General features: G+C 41.8%; 2 protein-coding genes across 2 annotated transcripts; both read right to left on the bottom strand.

Moving 5' to 3' along the window:
- Positions 1 to 1,773: 1,773 nt before the first annotated feature.
- LOC128455850 (SRSF protein kinase 2) lies at positions 1,774 to 8,952 on the bottom strand. Its single transcript, XM_053439772.1, has 15 exons — positions 8,833 to 8,952; positions 7,466 to 7,754; positions 7,276 to 7,384; positions 7,075 to 7,162; positions 6,690 to 6,777; positions 6,315 to 6,421; positions 5,589 to 5,754; positions 5,434 to 5,459; positions 5,256 to 5,312; positions 3,806 to 4,172; positions 3,598 to 3,698; positions 3,289 to 3,396; positions 3,093 to 3,162; positions 2,918 to 3,010; positions 1,774 to 2,661 (listed from the first exon to the last, which is right to left on the bottom strand). The coding sequence occupies exons 2-15, from the start codon at positions 7,695 to 7,697 to the stop codon at positions 2,477 to 2,479; spliced, it is 1,797 nt and encodes a 598-aa protein (XP_053295747.1). The 5' UTR covers positions 7,698 to 7,754; positions 8,833 to 8,952; the 3' UTR covers positions 1,774 to 2,476.
- A 1,094-nt stretch (positions 8,953 to 10,046) lies between these two features.
- Positions 10,047 to 25,103, bottom strand: ccdc120b (coiled-coil domain containing 120b). The gene is made up of 11 exons (XM_053444901.1): positions 24,786 to 25,103; positions 18,269 to 18,424; positions 18,064 to 18,155; positions 17,113 to 17,243; positions 16,291 to 16,392; positions 16,075 to 16,195; positions 15,855 to 15,914; positions 15,136 to 15,289; positions 14,898 to 14,999; positions 13,549 to 14,586; positions 10,047 to 12,480 (listed from the first exon to the last, which is right to left on the bottom strand). Exons 3-11 carry the CDS (start codon positions 18,110 to 18,112, stop codon positions 12,384 to 12,386), a joined length of 1,854 nt encoding a protein of 617 aa, XP_053300876.1. The 5' UTR covers positions 18,113 to 18,155; positions 18,269 to 18,424; positions 24,786 to 25,103; the 3' UTR covers positions 10,047 to 12,383.
- Positions 25,104 to 25,999: the final 896 nt, after the last annotated feature.

Raw genomic sequence — 25,999 nt, 5'->3', positions numbered from 1 at the left:
TTTTCTCAATGATGGTTTCTGTCATTTTAGGTAGATCTTAAAATGATGTATAGCTGTCCTTTTACTTTACTGATTTGTCCTTTAACTTTAACTTAGTTATTTGATAATATAAAAAGGAATTTCATGATTAAAAGTGCTGTTTTTGTGCTCTAAGAAAAGATCATGTATTACTCACGATACGATACATTTATTGTCCCACACACATACACGACATGCAAGGGGGGAAATTTGGTTTCTGCTATGACCCAACTGGTATACACAGGAGGACACACAGAACAGTGGGCAGCCATGCACGGCGCCCCAGGGAGCAGGTGTTAGGGGAGTAAGGAGCCTTGCTCAGGGGCACTTAGACAGTGGGGTGGGGTAGGCACTTTGACAGTGTGGAACAGATCCAGGTGTTGTCCAGGTGTTGTCCGTCCAGGTATGTTGATTTTGTTGTCACTCCGTGGATTCAAACCAGAGACCACCATCGGATTTCCTGCCCACAGTCCAACTTTCTGCCACTAGTCCACCACCTCTCCGTGTAGGAGCCAATTATTGCTCAATTCCATGAAGGCGGAATGGGTCTCGGTTTAGGCCATTTTTTTCTGTTCGCTATCATAGTCTCTGTTTGTAGTTACACCTGCTGTACGTTGTTGTTTTTTGGTTTAATGTTGGAATATATGTGGGAGTAAATTGAAATCAAAGAAGCAACAGGAACATACCAATTGAGGATATGTGACTCAGCCTGCAGATATAAAACAATAGATTGTGTTTTGGGTTCATCTGCAGACGTTGAATTCAGGAGGTGATATTTGTCTTTATTCATCAGAAATTTCAACCACAGTGGCAGTGGGGCAATGCAACACAGTAAATGGCACAATGACAGAGGGCAAAGAGGTGCCTTAGTCCTCAGACTAAATAAAAATTACAATAAAATACAATAGATTAACTTGTGATCCAATGAAAAATGAACCTCCAGGGCCTGACCCGTGTCTAAAATTGTCAGCGAACTTCAAGCTTTCAGAATATTCCGAGGCCATAAATATCACAAGAGGGATGCATTCATTTAGACTCATTAATTGAACATGGTAACATGATCCTATTTGAAGGCAGCAATTAAACAGACAGAACCTCTGTGGAGACAGCTGGTGATGGCAGTTTACAGATGTAAGATCTTAGGAAGTGATGTTTTATATAAAAGAATAGATATACTGCCCAAATCCAGTCGCGCAAACCAAACCAAACCAGGAAGACTCAAAGCTGTAACTGTCACTAGTGTCTTATATGATGTTTTGATGAAAGATCTGAATACTGTGATGAATGAGAGATTTGAGGTCTTGATTTCTAATAGATTACATAAAATATGATAAGCATGTTTCACTGTCATTATAAGTTACTGAGAAGGATTGATGGGCAATATGTCCCTCTTGTTAATTCCCAATTGAATCTACAAAACAGTAAAGTGTGCAAAAGGTGAGCACCCAACCTGTTAATAATGAATGGAGTGACGCCGGTGAGCTAGTTCAGGCAGCCAACTCGAGCTGCTCTGCGCCAATCATGTGACATACATCATGTGACATACCTCACTCTCCACTACCATCTATAATACACACCCACCTTATCATGTGGTCTATTTAAGAAGAGAGAAATTTCCCATCATCCCCTTTGCTCGCACTGCTGCTGCAGTATTGCTACTAGTTGCTTCAGCCCCTCCATCACCCCAGTATCCACCTGCAGGCTCCGACGGGGGGCTACAAGTATTTGCTCATCACTCCCATCATTCCTGTGTAATCATATGGGGGAGTGATTAAGTTGGAGCCTAGACGCCAAACACTAAACCTGCTCTAATGCTCCAATAAACGTTTGAACGTGCGTTGTCTGACTGAACTAGAGGATAAAAGGAATCCGATGTCAGTTTATTGAAACTCAAGAGCTTTGTCATCATGTTTCAAAAGACATTTAAATACAAAGGCACAGTTTGTACCCGGACTCAACATGTATTTGGGGACATCAAATCACAAGTCAGCGGCTCAAAGTACATGTGTTTATTAAATAACACAAAGAGGACCAAAATTCAAGTGTTAATGTTTACACTACAGTAAGCTTTGACTCCTTCCCCTATCGCTACTGCACACACTCTAGCTCCAAATGACATCATCTGCCCAAGATGTGATTGTTCGTATCTGGGATATTTTGGCTTCATATGGAGACCTGTCGTCCATCTTTGTACGCAGTCTACGGTGGAAACACATTCAAATTTAACGATTGAAATGTCCAATTATGTTCGGATCACCCACGTTGCATGTTAATGCCAGGCACGAACAAGGTTTAAAAGCCCAAGCAATTAAACTGGCTGTTAGTGAAGCTTCCTAAATATTTATGAAAGCTTTGTGCATGATGCCAGCACCAGACTATTCCCACAGCTGTCACATCCAATATATGAGTCTGCTGCTGAACAGAGAGCTCGTCCACTGGGCTCTGTGCAATACAGGGCCTAGGAGAGGATCCAGGGGTGTTTCAGACACTGGGCAGCGGTGGCTCTTTTCTCTGGCAGCAGCTCTAACATGGTCAAGAGGAAAGAGCTGAAGTTGACGGCTTCCTCCTGAGGCCACTCGTACTTATCTTGTAGGATTTCAAACAAGCTCCATGACTTGAGCTTTGAGATGTGTCGAAGTTGTCCTGGACAAGGTAGAAAGAAGTTGTTTTTTTCAAATAAATTTGAAAGTTATTTATCACAAACATTCTCTACAATTGAAAAAGTGTGAGGGCACCACCATGATAACAAAAGTATGAGGTGATCATTTTAATCTAGTAAAATATGAAGAAGGAAAACTTTATTCTGAGTTTAGGGAGAGTTCAAATATTAATTTAGGGTGATTTGTCAGTATATAACAAGTAACCTTGTTTTTAACACATAGTTACTAACTTACTTTACCTTTACGATTGAAGTATTGTTTAGAATTTCTCCCTGAGAGGGCAAACTTGGATGGCAGGGGTCCCAGCAGCTCAATGATGTGGGCAATGTGATCTGAGGGGACACAGGCACATTCTGAATTGTGCATATATTTAGTTTATTAAGGACAAAAAGGGATGTAGTGACTCAAACTAACCTTCCTCTCGGGAGAATGTTGCTCCTGATTGGGGGTCAAACAAATAGTCCCCAGTCACCAGCTCAAAAGCCTAAAGAAGACACAAAGGATGGTCATGACAAATCAACAAATGGCAAAGTTAAATTGAATGATAAACATAAAAATCTTAGAAATAATAGAAGAATGTTTAACAAATCTATGCAGGTACTTGTCTCACCATGCAGGCAGTGCTCCAGATGTCGGCTGGTGTGTCGTAGTCAGCGCCGATCAAGACCTCCACAGAGCGGTACTGACACGTCTGGATGTCCTCAGTGAAGTGTTTGTGCTGCCAAAACAAAGAGGAAGTAATATCTATGAATGTGTGTGGGTAATTTGAAGCTAATCCAAATAAAAATCAATATCTACTGAATTTAAATGTGGTCTCAAAGGGAGTTGTTGAGCCTTGGTAAAGGAATGCACTCTAGTGAGTGTCATTCTAATTGAATCGTTTTTCAAATGTATTATCCTTGTCAAATGAATAACTCACCACCCAGCAGGCATTGCCCAGGTCAGCAATCTTAATGAGGATTTCATCAGCATTCTGTGGCTTCAGTAGATCCAAAGGTAACGTGTCAGAGTCACTGAAACCTGTAACACATTAAAGAATTTGATGCCTAACAGTAGATCCTACATCATATTCATGCAAATCACAGTTTAGTGGGACAAACCAACAACACAAATGTTGTGAGACGAACCACAGGGGGAGGATGATGAAGGTGGAGGTGGCTCTTTGTCAGCAGTCTGATGTAATAATGCTGACCTGGAGCCAGAGACAGGAGCATCTGTTTTGAGGTCGGACCACGAGCAGATGGAGTCTCTGTTGCTGAATGGAGCCAAGTCCAGTCCCTCCTCCAGCAGCAGGGTCTGCCTCCTTAATCTGAGGTTAGGACCCGACAGCTTAGACTGACAGGTGGAGCTGTAGGTGCTGGAGGGAGGCGTGATATCGGTAAATGTCACATGAAGTTTGTCTTTCTGTTTGAGGTCAGATTTAGTCTCCTGTCCTCGTCGACTCCTGTCTTTCCTCGTCAGTCGGTTGATCGGGCTCCTGGAGACCTTGTTAGACTGCAGGTACAATAATGGATAAGCGTTGAATTAAAAAACAATGAACTAATGAATGAATCCTCCTAACAACTTCATGCCTGTTCATGCTGCTCTAAACTATGATTTTTGCACCCCCCTGTGGTAGTATGAAAAATAGACACTCTAGCAGACAGCAATGCACTACAGTTTAAATATTTTTTTTAAATCAGAATTACACACACACAAACCCACGCACACACACACACAACCCTCAGGACTATCTGCACTGGTGCTTTTTCTCCATTGTTACTTCTGTCTTTGTGCTTTAATTTTTCCGAATACAACCTATCTTCTATAGAGCTAAAGACTGAACCCTAAAATCTTATGCTAGTGCCATGAATTCTCTCCTTTATCATCTTTTTCTAACTCTGTAGTTGCAATAAGCCACAAAGCTTTACCTGGAATTCAAACTCTGAGTTTTGTATCTTATCTAATCGTTGTACAGCAGTCAAGTGCAAACAAGTGGCTATATTGAAACTGCAGTGGAGGTTGTATATATGAGGGTGTGTCCTGTCCACCCCCCCCCCCCCCCCCTTACAGGAGCCAGTTGGTGACACAACAATGTCACAAGAGCAAGCATGAGTTATCACATGCATATTCAACACAAGCATGAGACAACATGGAGACGCGCACCGTTTATGATCAGACTATTTCAGTACCTCTTTCTCTGGACTGTATCTAATTTTGATAGAAACAGATACTGAATACAATAGCTGTACAGTAAGAATATAAAGTATTGCTTGTTTCGACTCCAACGCAGAAAGGAGCCAGAGTAGCTGCTTTCTGTAAACACAGTACCAACGTGCTGTAGCAAAGTGTGCAATATTGCTCTGGGATGATCTCTCTCTCTTTAGTGTCAATGTGTTATGGTAGAAAAGAACATAAAAGCTGAATGACTGTGTTTGATTCCTACTATGTGCCCCAAAGGTAATTGTACAGATAAATGTCTGGTTCCCTCCCTTTTTAACAGTCTGATATGTCGTCTCGTGTGTTCCAGGCTGTAGTGGCTGGCGGGATGCAGTTAAGAAGCTCAAGTGCAAAAACCCAACACAACATCTATCTTACCCACTCCCCAAGAGTGTGGAAAACTCCCGTCAGCTTCCCCAAAAAGTTGGACAAACTCTTGAGAAGTCACAGCAGGAAGCCACAAATTATAATGTGATTGTAAAAAATAAAAAAATACCACATCATACATAAAAATGATTAAATTATAAAGAAAAATTCATATTATTAGGCTACACACCTTCCTATCCCTGAGGCCTCTGTTAACTGGCAGAAAATAAAAATCACCACAGAGGAAAAGAAGCACAGATTATCAAAATACATGAAGAATGTGAATATGTGTCAGATTAAACATACATATTATTTAATCAATAAGCGTAATACGGCATCACTAACCTGGGGAGCTAGAGATAGCAGAGGACACTGGCAGCTGCCATAGCTTGGTGTTGGAAGCCAGTTTCTGAATATAAACCTCGTCCACCCTCAGGAGGATGTTTTCTGGCTTGATGTCTGTGTGGATAATCTTGCATTTAGTGTGCAAATAATCTAAACCCTGCAGAACCTGGGATAAAGGATGAAATGGCGTCACTGTCATTGTAAATCATATGAAGGAGGAGTAAAAATAGAAGCTTGTCTGTTAACAAAAAGATTCCAATCAGTGGTGAAAGATATGGAGAATGATTTAAAGGAGACAGATTATGCTCTTCCTGCTTTTCCCTTTCCTCTTGTGAGTGAAAGAGGTTTTTGTATGTAAGATGTCTGCAAAGTTGAAAAGCCTAAAGCTCAGGGTAAAGGGAGCTCCTCTCCTCCACAGAAAACACAGCTCCTGAAGATCCTGAAACACCTGTCAATAGTTCTGGGGTATCGTGAAGTCAAATGATGTCATGAATGCTCACATTGCCATAATGCACGCCTAGTTGCTAGACAAGGTCTCTTACGAAGCCGGGTAAAGTAAGAGTGGAGTCCGACATTTCCATCATGCACTGGAAGCAGTGGAGTGGGTCAGCTAGAGCAGGCCTTATCAGAGAGGAGCCTTAAAATATGAGACGAGTGATGTTTTCTGATTACATGGCATGAGCATAATGTGTCTCTTTTAAGATAGCATGAGGATTTGGACAGCACCTGTCTGAGGATGCTCTTAACGCAGGGCAGAGGGAGGCCAGTGTAGTTGGATTTGACGATCCACCTCAGCAACTGGTGGCCAAGAACCTCCAGAACCATGCACACATCTGGTGATTAGCTAAGGACTTTGTTTCATATTGTACACTTGGTTCCGAGTTTTGTGCGTTTTGGGAGAAAACCTAAACACGCTGACACTGATCCACATATTTTCAGTCCCATCGCTTTGGTACAAAGTTTTATTTTCTTTTTTTTGTAGGAACATGTGAATAGAAGGGTAAAAAACAAGTTGATAGAAAAGAATGCCTGCACCACTAGCTTCTTAAATAGTGACACAGGGACATTATGTGGCTTAAGCCTTTTCTTTGTAAAGGATACGCTCACCATTGGCTCCAGAGATCCTGAAGTCATCGATGAGGTGCACGATTCTTTCTCGTTTAGGATCTTTGGGGTCACTGTCCCTCACCTAATGATGACATATTGAAAATGTCTCAATATCAACAAAAAGGACAATGTATAATGATAAGAAAATCACAATGTGAGCAAATGACATCATAATCTGGCAGATATAATAAAACACAGATGTTGGATGTGTTAGTGTTTGCATAATAAATATATAATCACTATGAATAGTCTAAACCTACATGCTATCATTAGGGTTCTCTTTCTACAGACACTCATGCATTAATAACACTCTCGTTATGTCCACTAATTGTGTGCTGCAAAAGAAAAAAAGAAAGAAGATCCATGTGGTCTCACTGACACATTTCAGAAGTTTGATCTCATCCAGTGCCGTCTCTGTGTAGATTTGAGCACTCTTCACCACCTTCAGAGCCACAAAATGCCTTCTCCTGCATGCAAACAATGATGGTAATTAGCTATTATGTTTATGTAAGATATCATAATGACAACACTTTGTTATAACGTTATTTAGGGCAAATTGAAAGGTAAAACCTGTACTTACTCCATGTCCCAGCAGAGCCACACAGTAGAGAAGTGACCCCATCCCAACTTTCTGACCACTTGATAGCGGTCAACAAAGATCTCTTCGATCTCAACCAGGTAATAACCACCTGCAACACAAAGTGCCATCTGGATCAAAGGAGAGAGACCTCAGGCAGGGTGTTGGTGTTTGACACTGTGGCGCTGCCTACCTATGCCATAATCTGCAGGATTCTCCTGTTGCTCCTCGTACGACACCAGAGGCTCCGGTGAATGAGGCTGTATCTGGACAGCTGGAGGGTGGTGTGGGGATTTGTAGGGCCGGGGGGAAGGTTCAGGACTCCCTGCTGTGCGTGGGGTGGGACGAGGGCTGGGTTTGATGGGTGGATTAGAAGTGCTGGCTGTGATGAGGGATGATATGGCAGCAGCATATGATGACGACATGTTGAACAGGAGCCTGATGACTTTGAGCCCCGGTGACAGCAGGACTCAGGGAGAAAGCTGCAACGAAAATGAATTACGACGCTTATAAATGGAAGAGGGTGTCAGGTCTGGCACAAGAAATCAGCTGCTGTTTGTCTAGTTTGTGCTGATTGCGTTGGGTTGTTTGCAATGACATTTCAAAAGGGCCAGTGGATGTGTACGTTTATTTTTAGCCTGGATGAATGGCATGTCAACGTAAATAGCTCCTGACACTGACCCAGCTGCAACCGAGCTCTTCATGATACCGCACTGCTGCAGTGTGGTCACCAGAGTTGTAAACATGATTTCAGATAAATGACTTGTTTCATCATTTCAAAGGACATCTGGCTAGACATCCCTTTCGTCTACATGACTGGACGTTATTTTGAAAGTGAAGGGACGAGGGAAACTAAAGTCTCTCAGCCAGCTCAGTCACTAAGGTGGGCTTACTGTTGATTGGTTGTACACTTCGGTTGGAACTGGAAGGAGGAACTGACGTCTGTGAGTGATTAGGTCATATGACATGGAAAAATAGAAAGTATTAGCAGGAACTTCAAAATAAAAGTCTTGACAGTCCATGAGGTTTGATTAGCTCGATAGGGGAATAGAGTAGCTGACACTGTAGCTGCAGTTTAGCCATTGATTGTTTAAATGTTTGTCCCTGTTGATATATTTCTACTTTTTAATTACATTTTTAGTTAAATACCATTCTGAAACGTGGGAAATATTTGTGGAAAAACAAAGCAAATAATATTAGCTCCTTATAGGAAAAGAAAAGTCGGAATAGAGCTAATTATGGCTAGCTTAGTTTCCTCCAGTTGTTTAAGCAGCGGTTGTCCACTGTTTTTGACACTTTTAGCTCTTTGGTGTGAGCAAAACTTTGTACATGCTCTCCAACTTAAGTCTTCTACGATATAAATGTCTTGCTTTATGTCATATATTTCGTAGAACGTCTATATTTGTCCTCAGCCACACTGAGCAGTATTATTTTGAAGGTTCCTACAGGAAGTTTTTCAGGAGTTAAACTTTGCTCTACGCGTCGCTGTAGTCTCCAACTTAAAACTCGGTAACACAAATAACTATGAACCATATTAATAAACACGCAACAGCTACTCACCCGCACTGTGATGTGTCCACTTTGAATGAAAACTCAATTAATATAAAACCAGCCTGGCGCGAGGAGAGAAGAGTCCCTCACGTCGCGTGCTACTCCCTAAGAATGTGTGTGCGTGTGTTTATGTGTTTGTGTGCGTGCGCGTGCGTGCGCGCGTGTGTGTCATCTCCAGGAATAGCAGGCTGCTGCTGCTGGTAGTTAACTGTGTTCCTGATAACATCTCAATTCTGGAGCTGGTGAGGAGGTAATTCTCCAAACTATGCAGTATTATTTTCATTTATTAGGTGTTTTTCTTTTCTAATATAAAATGCTGCAAAACCCTTCAACAGGAAGCTACGACCTGAAAACGTTTGATTATATGCTAGATTTTTTTTTAAAGAGCACTTAACTACTTTACAGGTCACATACCTTAATGTAAGAGTACTGGTCACATTAAACAGGATTATGGCTGTGATATTATAAATACCACACACAGATGGGCACACAGTTACAGTTTGTTTCATCATCGGTTCAACATCATGAGCAATATTCCATATTACTTACTCCAATTATCATTACTTACTACCATCATGCAACATATTTATTTTATTCTCATTTCTCTTGTTATTTATATCAGCACTTGTTCTGTATTTAGCCTTTTTTCTTTGCTCTTTGTGAAATGACCTTGACAAGCTGTTGTAATACAATAATTACCCAAATTGGGATCAGTAAAGTACATCTATGGAACTATCTATTTACTCCTTTTACACTTTATTATTTAACTTCACTTATAATGAACTTCATAATTTTATTTTTATTTACATCTGATTTGATCTTATCTTATCTTAGCTAATATTAAGTTATTTTGTCGCAGCATTGTAGTATATACATTATATTATACATTTATTAAAGTGTATTTTAAATTATAAATAAACTTAACAGTTTTAATTTAAGGAGTACTGTAAGGACTTTACTTTAATTAACAAAACTTAAGCCCCTCCACACAAGCATATCCCATCAACACCTTCATTTGTATCTTTTATCGTACATTGATGGATTGTGTAAATATATGAGCCTATGTAAGAGCCTATATGAATAATATACTTTTTATTTATTTTATTAAGTTCAAATTTTATGTATTAATCTAAAGTACAGTAAATGTAATAGAATGTTATTTTATACATTTAAAATGGTCTGTGGAAAAAAGCACACGTTCACTTACGATAAACAAACAAGAGTTGATTTCAACATGACACTTTATTTAGTAGAATGAATGCAGAATCTCATACATACAGTATAGGACAGACCCATTTAGTCATATTCCATAGGCCTAGTTATAAAGAGGAGTGAAAAAGTAAACAGCTGCACTTAAGTATCTTTTAAAAAAAAATCGTAATAATCAAATATTGACACGTCACACTGCTGATGAAATGGTTTGAAACACAGATTACCGACTCCCGCACTGATGAGGAAGAGCTACAGTAGATAGCTACAAAATGTTATATGTTATTAAATATAGTATAGTTTGATAAATTTGCTTCAGAGCTAAATTTATATTATTTATTTTAAACTTACAGAGTACATTATATGAAAAATACATCTACGACCCCCAGTGCACAGCAGTTTGGTCTTTGATTTCAGGTTTTCACCAGCTGGAAGAAGCTCTATGAATCTGGATAATGAGAGGATGTGAACACATCGGGCAGCAGAAGAAACCAGGTCACATTCTGTGCTGTGCTACAGTGAATGCAACAGTAAAAAAACACCACACATGATACACATTAAGAACTACATTCAAATGGGCCCTAAATGTCCAATGATCAAGTACATTAAACATGAAAAAACAAACTTAACGTGTACGTTCTGTTTACATCAAGATTTCCTTGACGATTTTGTTTCTTGAACCAATTTCTCTCAATTTTACAATGAGGCTACCAAGACCTTAAGACTACTACGCAGATTTTTTTTAATTGGTATAGTGAATATATTTTTTGGGAAACAGCACAAAAAACAAACACATGAAATGAGTCAAAATCATTACAAATACAAAAGTCAGCAAGCATGAACTCTCATAAACAAATGTACTGGTATGAGACCTGCTCACACCGTCATTCAATACTGCAACAGTTCTATTCTCTCCACACCATCAACCTCACTTTTTTACAACCAATTAAATAGTGCTCACTTGGGGGTGGAAGGACAGGGGGAGGTTATTGTGATTAAATATGTATTTTGTGGGTTAGTTTTAAAATTACAATGTTAGTTTGGGAATAAAATATCAGCTTGAAACTCATCAGTACAATCCACGCTATATACAGACTAACAATCCAATAGACCTTCAGCAGATGCTGACAAAACTCACAAGCCCCTTTATTCACCCTGTCTTCACCTTCCTACTGCCAGTCATCTCTCATGGGGACAATTTCATAAGGAATTAAGGCTTAAGATTTTCATAAAGTGCTCTGTATGACGCTCAAATCATCCACAAGTAAATGCAGAAAAATATAATTTGATATGAATAAACCATCGTCATACAGTCATGTGCTACTGTCGTACAGTAGGTCTCATTACAGCCCTCAGGTTATTCCTGAAATTGGTCAGATTTGTCTTTTCGGTGGAAGGTTAGCACAGAAAGCTACATTTATCAGCAAGCATCGAGCTGAATCTAGAAAAAAACCCAGAAAAATCACAATATATGACATCATTCCAAACACCCCCACTCTGACATCGTGAACTGCTCTCACATTGTGATAGGCTAATCACAGAGGCTTAATGCTAGCATTTCAGATTATTAGAAAGCACTTTAAAGTTTTCTAACAAAGGTTTAGTTTTGATATTAAAACTTTTTAGGCACTCCCGTCCTGCTACATCACTTATGCTATAGTTCATGGCCCGTTTCATTTATCAAACATGAAAAAAAAATACGAAAGTAACAGCAGATGAGGACTGAAGTATGGTTTTTGCGTTTTGTATGGTTTGCAAACACACATTCACCGGCATGTATTAATAGTTTTGCAGATGACGTGAGCTCATATAACATCTTTATACATCACACGATTAATGAGAAATAAATTACCTCTTTAATATAACTGTTCTTTATATCTCAGAAGATACAAAATAGTGATTTAGACTGTATATATTCTGTAAAAAAGTATATCTCAGGAGACTTTTCAGGGTTTATAAGGAAGGATTCACTGCTTGTGTTGGACCAGATAGGTTGATATATGTAGAACAGCATAACCATAGTGTTGGTAGATAATCTGTAACACCAGCGTACATCTGCATGAGGACACTGGGTGTAATTTCATACTGGTGGAATCAGTTGTAAGACGGGGAACTTGCCAAGGCTTTTTCATACTGCGCAGCTACAGTTTGTCATTTACTACAGTCTCTTTCTGCTGAGGTCGCCATGTTTTGCTTTGCAATTGAGGTCACATTGTATCAATTTGTCTGTGTAAGTGAGTGTGAGGCTACAGTGTTTTTGCTCATGATATACTGTACTTTGTGTGTGTGTGTGTGTGTGTGTGCTTGTGTGTGTGCGTGTGTGTGCGTGTGTGCGCGTGTGTTCTGCTGCATCAGACTAGGGTGCCTGGGTCTGCAATGGGTTCCTTTGGGGTCGCCTCTTGCATCTGTTGTTGAGGAGTCTCCTGATAGAGAGAAAACTCCATCGACCTGTTGGGGAGGCAAGACAAATCAATACAACACTCCACAAACGAGAGGCAAGCAGTAAAGCGTAAAAACACAGTGAGAAAATATATTCATGAAATAAAAATCATGAATCATGGTCAGACTATGACGCAGCTCAGAGAAGGGCTCGCTTGTAAATTTTTTAAATGCCTTTGGAATTAAGGAAGAAAGTAGAAATCCTTGACAATTAAGGGAACATTAATGCATAATCGCATTTACATGTGTAGACGTGACTTTTCCTCATGGGCCACTTTAAACAATTTCCGGAGGCCTTTGAGTAGTATCTGAGGTTGTTTGATCTGTAAACAATTCCAAATTCACGTAGTTCGTATTAGCCAGCTAGCGGTAGGAGATAATGCTGATCATGCAAAATAAAAATAGCCAATGCAAACAAAAATAAAAACCCAACCATTATAAAAGTCGGAATGATGGATGTCTTGGTTGGGGACGGGATAAGAGTAGTTGCACCATCCTCTGCTAGAATACTCTTACTAACAGAGAAACATGATTCAATGTCAGCGATACAAAAAGATTGGGTGAATGTGTTCCCAAACATGCATGTTAGTATTTTTAGTTAAAGATTTTACAAAGCCCTTAAAGCTGAGCTACAAAGGTCTCTCGAAACCAGAGCTATCAATAATAATTGCACTCTCATTTTCATCAATAGCAAAAAAAACAAGGTTCAATATATGTTGATATAATGCCTATGCAAGCTCTTAAAGACAAGTTTAGAACCACAGCCTTCACTGAGAAGCAAACATCACTCTTCAAATTAATGTGACATTTATTGTTATAATTATCGATATCAACTGATTATCTTGATAACACTTTTGGTCATATCTTCCGTTTCTACTTGAAAAAAAACTAAAAGCTCATCTCTTTAAGTGATAGTACATTTCTTCTGCTTTGTAATGTAGTTGCTAAAAGGCAAACATAGCACAATAATGAAGGAAAAAGTTCCCTCTCATTCCTAAACCACAAGACTATTGCCATCAATAAACATATATGTTTTATAGACGCAGCACACAGACTGATGAAAGAAAAGTTACTGACCTTCCATGCATTGGGATACCGTGGAAGCTGGCTGACTGGGGAATCTGAGGCCTGTTGAGGTTGGCTGCTTCACCTTGAACAGACTGAGCCTGGTGCACCAACGGGTGGGGGTGGGACAGGCGAGAGATACCCGTCTCATGGCCCTTTGAGGCAGCTGGGGGATAACCAAGAGCGTTCCTCAGGTACCAGTCCCTCAGGCCTTCCAGAGCCAGGGCTTTATGCAGGCTTCTAGTTGAGTCTTCCGGTGTCGGGAGAGAGAACTGTGGGGCTCTGCGACTGAAGGAAGGGCCAGACACCTCTGTCTGGTAAGGGTGCAGGTTTGGGATGGAGGATGTGGTGGTGCCAGAGGCAGGAAGGGGAGACTCATATGCTGACAATAGTATTCCATCCTGGGAATGTTGCTGCAAAGGAATAAAAGGTCCACAGGATTTTGTTCTGGTGACTTTGACCCTGCGCAGCTCGGCTTGTGACCCTCTGAGGACCATGGGGCTGTAAGGAGGTGCAGCGCTGGGGAGATGCACCTGGGAATGAGAAAAACCATTGGCATGGGGAGGAACCACTGCTGTGGAGGAACGAGGAGAGGGTACGTCCTGCCAGATCCTGCCTGTGGACTGGTACAACTGGTGCTGCACTTGCAATTGCTGCTGTTTCCCCCAGATATAGTCCATGAGTAGCTCATTGTAGCCTCCCCCTGCCCCTCTGCCGCCCATGGAGAGACGCAGTTTGGCCTGATCCACAGAACCGTCCACATGTCTCTCAGGGCTGCCTAAGTGAATCTGTCGCAGCTTGCCATCAGTCAGTGTCTCTGAGCTCTTGTAAGGCCCTCCTCTGGGGGGCATCCCGTTTCTGGGTGCTGGGTCATCAGGGAGGCTGGACCTATCCAACAGGGCCTCGGAGCTGTTACTGCGCCGGGCACGGGAGCTGTACGGGCAGCTTCGGCGGTCTGAAGAAGAGCCCTCCTGTGCCAGTGGAATCATGTATGGCACATCCAGGCTGCCAGACCACTGCTTCAAACCATTACCCCCTGACGCATCCGACCTAAGGTAGAAATGTGAGTACAAACGAGAGTTTATATTGGTAGAAGACTCTGAGGACTATGGATAAAGAAAGATTGAAAGCAATGTTAAACAAAACTATGTAACTGCAATTCACAGGACTTAAGGGGCTCAATTTAATGAGCTCTAGCCCTTGATGGTAAAGTCACATATGCCACTGATTATTGTTACAACCCTGACTCTGTGTCAGCATTAAACAAAGTCATTAAGCATTTTCCAACGCACAGTTATCACAGTGGGAGGGAGCTGTAGTTGTGCTGCCTCAGACAAAAGCAGCCTCGTATCACACATTACCTGACATGAACACTGATTGGAGCAGTTCGCGCCAAAAGAGGAGTCGCTGGAACACTTCTCCCTTCAACGTTAGATGCACTTCTCGGTAAAGAGTGAGTTGGGCTGTGAGGAGCGACACAAGAGGACATTGATGCGATCATGATTCAGCGCACATATATAAAAAAAAAACATGTGTGCACAAGAATATGTACAAACAGATCAAACTGCACAGCCTGTAGCACAGGGTCACTTCCAGTACCTGACAGAGCTTGTGACAGAGTTGCGACGTGTCCTCATCTCATAGTAAATCTCGACGGGAGACAGTTTCCTGCTGATGCGGTGGTCAGGGCTGCCCACAGTGAGCCGGGGCTGAGACAGAGAGCGCTGGTCAGTAGCCACGCTGGGAGAAGACTCTTTTGGGGAGAAGAAATAATTATTGTAATGAAGCCCACCCGCAAGCGTAAAAAAACATATCGTCCACATTAAAAGCACAGGAAGCCAAGTGTGCTATTTTGGGTTTGAAACTGAAGTGTGACTTCTTAGTCTTATTTGGTGTTGAACAAGAGAAGTGAAAATTGGCTTCACACCTACTAAGCATGTTTGTATTTAGAGTGTGAGAAGAATAAAACTGACTATACTGAATATGGAAATACAACAGAGTATCCACCAGGGGTCCCTTTTCCACTGGTCAAAAGACCCACTAGCAACTGTTAACGTCATGCTTTGGAATGCAATGGGAATGGATTCAATCAGCTTTCACTAATTGGTCAAGAGACACAGAAGTACAATGTGCAGAGATGAAAGTGAGACACCCAGGTGAACCGCATGGTAAGAAAGCTTCTCGGTTTTGGGTGCGTTTGTGACGTTGAATATGACACAAGGGGAAAAAGCAGAAAGATAAACTCCTTCACTGGCAATGGGAAAGGGAAAGGAGTCAATATCCTTTATATCCACTAATTTTGGTGTAAAATGACTCACCATTGTCATGGGAGGTTGAATCTGACATGGAGCTTGTACTCTCTGACATCACTGTGTCCTCTGAAAGACAATAACCATTCAGGTCAAAGACAATGCCGCAGGATATTTGATACCTTTGCCGAGCCTAAGTGCAAAGGTCATTGTGTTAACAACAATGTGGATTGGTTTGGATTCTCTTATCCCTGATATGTTCATTCTAAGTGTTGCCGTGTAATTATACCTGTGTGACACCCTCGGTGAACTGTCCTCTTGCTATTTGGGACATTTCTGTCTGATTCCGAGTGTCTGTAGAGAGCACCAGTGAAGATGGCTTTCATCTGCTTTCTTTGGGCCGCCTCATCCTGCAGCCAGGGACAGCCAACCGTGTTAGACCACAAGTATACACAACAGTACAGCTGCTGCCTAAACACAATTGATATTCAAGATGTTGACTTACCTCTGCCTTGGTGTTGGGCCCCGGGCCAGCTCTGCGCTGCACCAGCGGGGGTTTCTCTCCAGTCTCCAGGGGGAAAGTACGTGGCAACTTTCCAGTCAGCTCCTATAGAGGACATTCATTATCCTTCTATGTGAGCTAAGAGGTTTTACATAAAAACTTCACAGATTACCGGAAGGTTCATTAAAGACCTTTAAATAGTCAAATGCATTGAAATCTTTATTATAACTATTGCTATGATAATAAAAAGTAAAAACAGATTAACACCTGCAGATGAGTAGAGTTTCAAGATTAGATACACTGACAACATGATAATTGTGTTCACAGCTTTACACTCTTTTATCTACAAGGGTGTTGATCTGGAAAATTGCTGAAAGACTCATACCACAGAGGTTCCTGTGCACACAAGCTATATTTCTCTATCATCTTAATAGATGAATAATTCTGGATGGTGATGCAAATATAAGTATAATAACAGATTGTGGATAAAAGAATAAAACACACAAAGAGAGAGTGGTGTACAATACATGAATCTGAAAGCACAGGGATGTGTTAAAAAGCTGTGACGCTGCTGTGGCTTCATTAACATGCACTGACAAGTTCTCTGGAGCTGTCAAGTAATTATAAATATGTGTTTCATTTTAGGTGAGAAGCAAGACCTCACAGATTCTCAGCAAGTTGTGAGTAAAATAAAATACGATATAACCAACTTTAATACAATCAATCTTCACCAAAACACAAATGAACACAAAAAAAAGTTTTACAGAGAAAGAACATTGTATCCCAAACCACGTATGATTCGTTCATGAAGATAAAGCTACTTACTGCTTCCTGCAGACAGACATGTTTGAGCTCTCCCACTCTGCTGTTGAGCAGAGCCTCCAGGGCCTGTTTTCTCTCTTGCAGAGCTGAGATCCTCTCAGCCTGCAGCTTGTTGTCCTGGCTGCCTTGAACATCTACACATCACAGAAACACACCAGAAAGAATTAGAGGAATCACGGGATGTGGGTGGAAATCGTCTCTATTATTTATTGTCAACACATCCCATGTCTGTTGTCAGGAAACATACTAAAAACATATCAAGGAGCCCGACAACTGCAGTGAGTGACATGTTACTTCTTTACCTTGAACAATAAACTATAGATTATTTTGAGTTAGTCTGACACACACAGTCCTGCTGCTCTATGTATCCCAAATACTTCACAAATTCTGTTTAGGAAAAGTCCACTAGAAGCACATTGTACAGATGTTTTAAGACTTTGTTTCAAAGTTCAAATGTATAGTTATATTTGACCCATCTTCAACGATTCACTTCTTCACTAAGAACCACTGGCAGGGTAGGGAGCATTTTGAGAGATGGACCAACCCTGTTTTTGTGTTCTCATGGAATTTGTTGACTATGAGGAATTTTTAGAAAAATACCAGGCATGTCCTTTAACAACTAGACACTAAATATTTTTGTCCTATTGGCTGGAATTGAGACTTCAAGGAATCAAACTAAGAAACTTTACTGACTTAAACAGTCTTATTAGGCCTGTTTCAAACAGTACGGTGTCTGTTCACAGTAATTCAGTGCTCTGATAAGATTATCCGACAGCTGTGGTGACAGTGTGGGAACAAAGGGCCTTCACACATAACAGCTGTTTTTTCAGCTGGCTGTTCCCTTGAGGAAAACACGTTCCTTCTGTTGAACTGTCAGAAAAAAACACAATCTTAGAGGTTGGCCAGACCGCTTCAGGCTTGTCCAGACACGAAGGTGCGCTTCTTTATACTCACCAGGAGCCCCTAAACCCATCGATGTGATCCGATGTCCTTTGACCTCCATGTGATGTAATTCTGAGAACTCACGCTCCCAACCACACCCTCACCTGATGAGAAGGAAATTAAGTTTTAACTGCAGCTGAGATGCATCATCAAAATACATATATATATATATATATATATACACATAGCCATTGTTAAGTGCTGTATACTCTCTAACCTTGCAGTTTCAGCCATGTGTTGACTTTAGGTGGAGAGTCAGTAGCATTTCCGAGAAGTCAATAGTAGATAAACATGGGTGTCTCCTGGATCTGATTACGCCAGGTAGCATCGGGAGGATCCAGTGCAGCTCAGCTCAGGAATCTAGAGACAGATCCTTCAAACAGATACAAAAAAGAGATTAGCTTGATAATAGTGTGACATGAATCCGGATCGTTCACTTTACGTCTCGAGTTGTGTATGAACTGCGTGTGCACAAGATGTTGGACTTGTTTACAATGTGTTTAAATAGGTGTCTCATGAACTCAAATCAAACAAACACAAAGTAAACATCAGGTCCTGTACATGTCCTAATAACTTCTGATTAGTGATGGTGTTTAATGTTAACGTGTAAAGTGATTGCAGATCAGCAGGGGTGTCAGAAGGGAGGACATGCAGCACGGTAATATGGCACAGAACATAGCAGAAACCCAACAAAAACATTAAAGAATTGTAAACACAGAAAAAGCAGTAATCTAAAATGACCTCTAAGAGGAAATTGGCAAACCAATTAATTTGCACAGAGAATGTCGAATGAGACAAGATAAGTAACTATAAAATTATGGAGAGATACGGAAAGGCACTTTATGTCTCAATAGCTCAGTTACGACTCCAAAAAAAGAGGGAGCCAGAGGCGCAGAGCCAGACACACATTGATGGAATAAATAACAGGGGCAATATATAAACGCAACTTTCAAGGGAGTTTCCGGTTTGTTGGTGTCGTAAACATCAAGGTTTACATGAAAGGTATTTTATATAGTGTTGGCACATTTCTGTATGTTATAGTTACATATCTGTTCATGTCCGCTAAAAGAGAACGGAAAACGAATAACTGTTGCGGAGAACTGAATTTAAGCAATGATTTATATGCACTTTTACCCACATAATGGAGAGTCATTACAAACAAAGCATCTTCCATGATACCCAATAGAGAATTGACATCTAAAAATAGCGATAGCGTTTTTCTGCCAAAAGCCTCTCACTCAACGCTGCTCACAAATCGCTGCCATAAACAAGCATCTTGCTGTCTCTTTGCCAGTCGAGAAAATCCTAAATTGACTCTGTTCAACTAATCTAGACGGAAGGCCTCAGGGGCTGAATCAAAATTACCATCCAAAGACCTAAAAACGTTTATCTGTCCCGTTAGTCTCAGCAGCTGTCTCAAAGCTCCCCTCACGACTGACCAGCTTTCTGCTTTTTGGGGTGAGTACGACATAGTGTTCTGTTTTCCTCCGTCAAACATCATAAAGAAAGGGGCTCACTTTGTTCGAGGACATACTTGAAATACTTCCATGGAGTTTGCGTTGGCCCCTGTCCTGGAACTGAACCAGAAGCTACTGTTTGCTCCTGTACGTGTGAAAACCTCCAGCATGCTTGACCTCCCACTGACCGACAAGTGAGAGCCTTTCACACAAACAAATGGCGGAGTTATGACTGCTCTCAGACAAAACATGAATCTTGTTATACAAAACTCAGGCCGTGATTATCTGATTTCAACTTAATCTAATGTACTAAGAAGGACTTTCTCCAGGGAGTGAACATGCAGTGTCATGTCTGTTGTGCTCACTTGAGCAGAGGGGTGATACCCCCCCCCCCCCCCCCCAGAGAGAGCAGTAAAGAAGACAGACAGAGACATTTGGTATTCTACTGGACCGTCACTAGAGAGCTCAATCCAGAAGCCAAAAGGCTGCCATGCCTCTTAAGAACAGCTTTGTCCAGTTACCATGGATTTGCATAGAAACTTGGTATGATCCTTTTCACTTAGTAAAACATGTGTCCTTTATTTCACTTTAAATCAAACAACTCTTATCCTTCAGTCCTGAAAAATGCTTCATTTTTGCTGTTATAACTGATATAACCGTATTTTAAAGGTAATTCAATTCTTCTTCTTCTAAATGAACAATGAAATTAGTCAATTTTGTCCACTTCAATACACTCTGTGGTTTTGACCTGTAGAGAAATGATGCTCATATTAGCAAACGTTAACAGGAAGACATAGCATGGAAACCAATTTTAGAAGGTGTTAATCAACGAAGTCTCTTCTTGTTACTTTTTTTACGCAGCAACAGACACCAGTGGCGTCTAAATGCAACATGTCAGATTTCTTGTATCACAGAGTTGACACACTGCTCTCCAAAGAGCAGCAGCATTATCACATTTAACACTTCCTGAACCTTGATTCTATTTCTGCCAGCACAAGTGCAATGGTTTACTAGCAGTTCGATCACACAGACAGTGTGAGCTGCACTTAAAACTGATACTGTATTATATATAAGATTTTGGGGCTAGAAGCCATCTGGTTTCTTTTTCTAGTTTGAGCTATCACATTTGAGCAGACTTTGGTTGGCTGCAGGTAAACAGTCCGTGTGAAGGGTCTAAGAGGTGGAATACATTGACCGAGGTGCATTAGCCCTTTAATTGATCTGCATTCATGTGCAGATAGCCGTATAGAGATTAGTCAACATGCCACCTGGGCCTTAAATGCATTTAAAAAAGTGTTGCTATTTGTGATTTGTGAAGAATTGTATAGACTAATGAGACTGTAGACAGTGTACGGTGAAGAGAAGAGTCTTGGCCTAGATGCGCTCTCTACACCTGAAGCCCCAAAATATTGGCCATTGCCCCCAGAGGCTAATATATCGGAATTTAGGAATATCAAGAATGTAGTTAGCAATAAAACTTATCAGAGAAATAACCAAAATGGCTAAAACAGAAATGCTGCCACCTGTACAAAGAAAGCTGAAGAAAAGCAAAGACAACGAGAAAGACATCTCCATTCAAGCCACAATCTAACTAGATGTTTTTATTTCAGTAAAGGGCAGAATAAAAACATCGCAGTAGTAAGAGAAACACACCAAATATATCAACAACAAAAAAAAGAAGCTCTCCCACGTTAACACAACCTCAAGCACGGCTTTCATGAATGACAAGGGCAAGAGGAAGAATGAGAATCAACCAGCTGCAACAGGTCGCCCTCCAACCCCTGAGCCTAACCAATAACACACCTGATATGATCGGTGGTCTGGCTGATTGAAGTCAAGCGCTAACTTCTTTAACATCTGGTGTGCAGATGTGCGCCGAGGTACAGGTATAACAACGCATCGCATTCCAGAGAGAAGGCTGCGGGAGAGATGGCTAGGACCAAGAAGACCCAGATAAACAGTCACAAAGAACAGCATTAAAGGAAGGATCAGAGGAGAATAAGAAATATGACCGCACCACAATCATCAAACACATGTTGACATAGCATGTGTGGAGGGGATGAGGCACCGGCTCTGGATGGGGGTATAGATACCACTGAGGGAGGCGTGCTGATTAAAACATGAGCTTTGCGATGAGAGTGAGCTGCCCCTGTGCAGCATGCATCACAGAATGCAAATCAGCGAGGGGTTTGATATTCAAGTCCGGCGGGCTAAACACTGAGGCCTGTAAGCTATAGGTCCAAACCGTGTCCACACAAGGAAACGCACTTCTCCCTCTGCAGCTTCGAAGTCATACATATTAGATCACAACATTCATAGGGAAGCTAAACTGCTACAGGCAAGCGTTTTCTCACCCCGCGATAAACAGGAAGGCTTGTAGCTCTTAAAGGAGATTCACTCTCTTGAGCTGTCGGCTTTTATCTGGCCCAAGAGTCGCAGGAACAGGCTGCTGTTGTCTGCTGGGTTTATATAACTGATTCTAAAAAATAAAATACATGACTTTAAACTGAGTGCGCCTTAATATGTTGCAGTAAAGCCTGACGCACAAGCCTCAGTTCCGCTGATAATGACAATGGATGCACAATTTGTTGAGTCTCGTTCGACAGGCGGAACAGAGCAGCCGAGATGTAAGAGCAGCTGAAATATCAACTCAGCACAGACAGGTGAGGCCGGCAGCCCTCCTGTTGACTGTTGTCGTTGACACAGCTGCTGTTGTAAACTTACACATGGTAACCAGAGCAGGGTGAACACGACAAAGCTCCCGTTGGACGAGAGTGAAAGGCCCTGAAACGAGCCACAACTAGGCCAATAGTGAGACAGACTGGGCTTCTTTAATATTTCATACCACATGTCTCAACCTCGGCCGTTACAACTCCTTCACCGATGATGACGCTTTCCGGTGGTTATTCCTGATGCATCTGAACTCTGACCCTTGCTTTGTGCTTTTGTAAGAGAACAGTGATGTGACCTTTATCTGCAGGCTCTAATTGCCATTCAGCATCAAACTTCAAGGATGTTTCCCACACACACACACACACACTCTGTAAGATGTGGTGAGGATCAGAAATAGACAGGCCAACACCCAAATGTTTTCAATCCAAAGGGGAAAAAGGAGGTCCCAACTGAAAAAGAGATCAGTCCACATCAGTTACAGATGATTCCAGGAAGAGGATTTTCCACTGAACTACCTCCATCTGACCAACCCTGACCAAAGAACTGTGGAGGGCTTATAGCAGGACAGGTGACCCCACCCCCACTTTAATGTGGTCTCTTCATGTACCTTCTATATCCGTGAAATACTGATTTATAACACGCTTATCGGCACACAGCAGGTCAGTTTAAGCTCGGACGGGCCAATCGTGCGGCTCACCGCTTCTCCTCCCTGGCCTTGACGCTCACCTTTGCCCATTTCACACAAGTATCAGGGGTGAAACAAAGCAATCCCGGTGATTGCTATCCACCTGGATTCGGCTAAGCTGAGGTGGGGGGAGTAATAAAGAAAGGAATGCAGCTCTAACGTCTGAGGGGATTATTCCTTTACATTTTCCCTTTGCTCTGTAACACCTGGAGGGATTTCTCTATGTATTCCAGATTCGTTTTCATGTTCCACTGTGGCTGTAATCCGCTTTGTTGGTTTTGGGGGGAGTTCAGAGCTGCTTCTGATGTGCAGCCACAGCCAGGCAGTTACAGTTATTATTATACATGTGTTACAGCCTAATCTGATTCTTTTGTGCCCTTCAAGTTCTCTCTAGCTGAGGAAATGTGTGTGAGTTCTCTCCCTTATCCATGTCACAACTGCTCTCATGGTGTATTTTTAACTCATCACAGAGTCAGGGACTGGATTCCCTGAGCTCCCACACCAAACCCCAGGACACATTAGATTGAGTCGAAAGCACATTTTCGCTTTAAATCCATGTCCAAATGTCCAGGTAGAGGTCTGGACCCAGAGGCGAGTGTGTGACACACACCCTGACCATACTTTTTTTATTTAAGTCAGCTACTACTGAAGTGGATGCTCAAATCATGTCAGTCCATGTCTTAAGGGCATCATAAAAAGGAGCGGTGTCTTCTCGATGTAACTAAGTGGGAAAAAATGAATACCCTTGTGTTTGAACCAATCTAGATCATGGTCCAATTTGATAGTGTTTGACTGTATCTCAACACCGAAAGCAGCATGAAAACCACAGGGAGCTCTTCACAGAGGAGAGAAGTGTCATGCTGCCAATTTAAAGACCACAGCAAACAGAGAGCGAGGGGAGTGAAAACAAACACCAACATGTGTCAAAATCCCCCTGATCAAGATGAAACAGAGCATGAATGGTCTCTTGGCTTCCCCCCCTGCAATAAAGCAGCTAAACCGGGCCTCTTTGCAAATGGCCTAATGGTCCATGAATTCAAAGCGCCCTGTAAATACAAGAACCCTAAAATAGGAGCAATCAGCACTTTCACAAAACGCTTGGGAGCCAGAAAATAAAAAGGAAAGTGCTCCCCTGAAAAACAGAGAGGTGTTTCCCAGACACAGCCAAAAGGAGGATTAGCAAGGAATCACCCTGAAGGGCCTGACTGACCCAAACATCACATTTGGATGAGGGGGGGTTCTCCCCTCACATCCACAGACAGACATCCGAGTTCAGGAATCTGTTAATAACAGGAGGGTTGGCAGAGCTGCATGAGAACGAGCAGATTGTAGAAAGGAGAGCAGTGAAATCGATAGGGCCCAGCAGCAGCAGCAGCAACATGCTCCTGCTTCATCTGCTCCATAACATTGCAGCAACAGGGAGAAGAAGTTGTGTGTTCCCGGAGAGGAAAAAAAGCACGACACGGTTATTCAGTAGTTTACAGCTGCAGCCCTGTGGTATGTGCTGCTCTCTAAATGAACATGCCACTACAAACAACACGCTCGTGTTTACAGGCGCAGGGAAACAATAGAAGCCCGATGGAGAGATGACTGTATTTACGTTCCCACGTTAAACCCCGGCGCGCGAGGCTGCAGCCGCGGCCATCCCTCATCCGCAGCACCGGCTCGGAATCGAACCCTCACCGGGCTCGTTAACCGGAGCATTTAAGCTAACATGTCGCAGGTGTATCGCCCGCTGACACGGTGCGACCTCGGGTTTTTTAACGTTATAAATAAAATCATTAATACAGAAGCAAATAGCGCGTCGGTGAGTCAAACACGGGCCCGAGCTATAAAGACAGATACAGCAGGTTGTGTCCATCACTACACCCAGTCAGGAGCAGAAGGACATCTTGGAACAGAATCCCCCCCTCTCTTACCGGGGAGCATGACCGATGCCTTCCGAGGTCTCCGCGGTCCTCTGTGGCAAAACCAAGCCGAGAAAAATCATCACCGGAGGAAACCATCCCAGAGAAGACACCGATTAATGACTGAACCGTGCGGTGGTAAAACACCCCTCTGGTTCCTTGGAGCTCCGTATCCCAATTGTAATTCACCAGCAGGCTCCAGACCTCCTCCTCCTCCTTCTTCTTCTCCTCCGCTCCTGCTGCTGCTGCTGTTGCGTCGGGCCGCTGCGCATCTGAGCCGAGCTGAGCCGCTGTGATCGGGCAGAGAGCCTCGTCCCCTCCTGCCCCGGATGAAACCCGGTGTTTACACCATAGGGTTACACACAGAGCCGCTGGCCCAGCTGCCCCGCCCAGATGTTACGTGCCCTCGGGCTGTTCATCCACTCACAACAGTGCCGTTCACCAGTGGTTGCATATACGCATGTGCTCAATGTCGCCCAACACTGGAATCAATCAATCATGGCATCAGTCGGTGTGTTTAACTCCTGAGGTTCCCCTCAAGTCAAATAACAGTAGTACAAATAAAATACATATATTTATCTTTATACTCAAACACTGTTATTATACAATTTTTACACATGCTAGTATACACATTCATAAACCTGATTGAAAAATGGCAATGAGTACCTCAGCATGAATATGTGTTCAACTTAAGAGGTTTCCCTCAAATTAAAATTACGGTTACACTTAATATACACACATACATATATTTTCAGTTATTATACTTAATCCTAATGTATTTCTGTTTCTTAAACTTACACATACCAGTGTATATATTAAGCGTTAGGCCCAATTGAAAAATTTGGCTGAATACTTTAAGAGATTCCGCTGGGGTTTATACAATGTCCTCTGAAGAAAATTAAAACATTTCTTACTTTAAAAGTAAAATAGTAGTGTTGTAAGTTTAGGTGATATTTATCTACTTAAAAACTTTAAAACTTTATAATGTATAAGATAGACCTAAACTGGTAAAATTTGTTCTCTGGCTAACAGCTATTTGAAATTGTATTCTCGTCGAGAAAATGACTCAAATTAATAAAGTTTAGTTACGTTCATAAAATAGTTGTATATATATAAATACTATATAATATGTATTTCTGTTTCTGTAACTAACATATGCTGGCTTGCACAATGAACCTGATGAAAAATGATGCTGAATTCTGAAAAAAATGTAATAAAAGATTAGC

Source organism: Pleuronectes platessa, chromosome 2 (genome assembly GCF_947347685.1).
Source record: "Pleuronectes platessa chromosome 2, fPlePla1.1, whole genome shotgun sequence".
Classification (NCBI taxonomy): domain Eukaryota; kingdom Metazoa; phylum Chordata; class Actinopteri; order Pleuronectiformes; family Pleuronectidae; genus Pleuronectes; species Pleuronectes platessa.
This window is presented reverse-complemented; position numbering and strand designations above follow the sequence as displayed.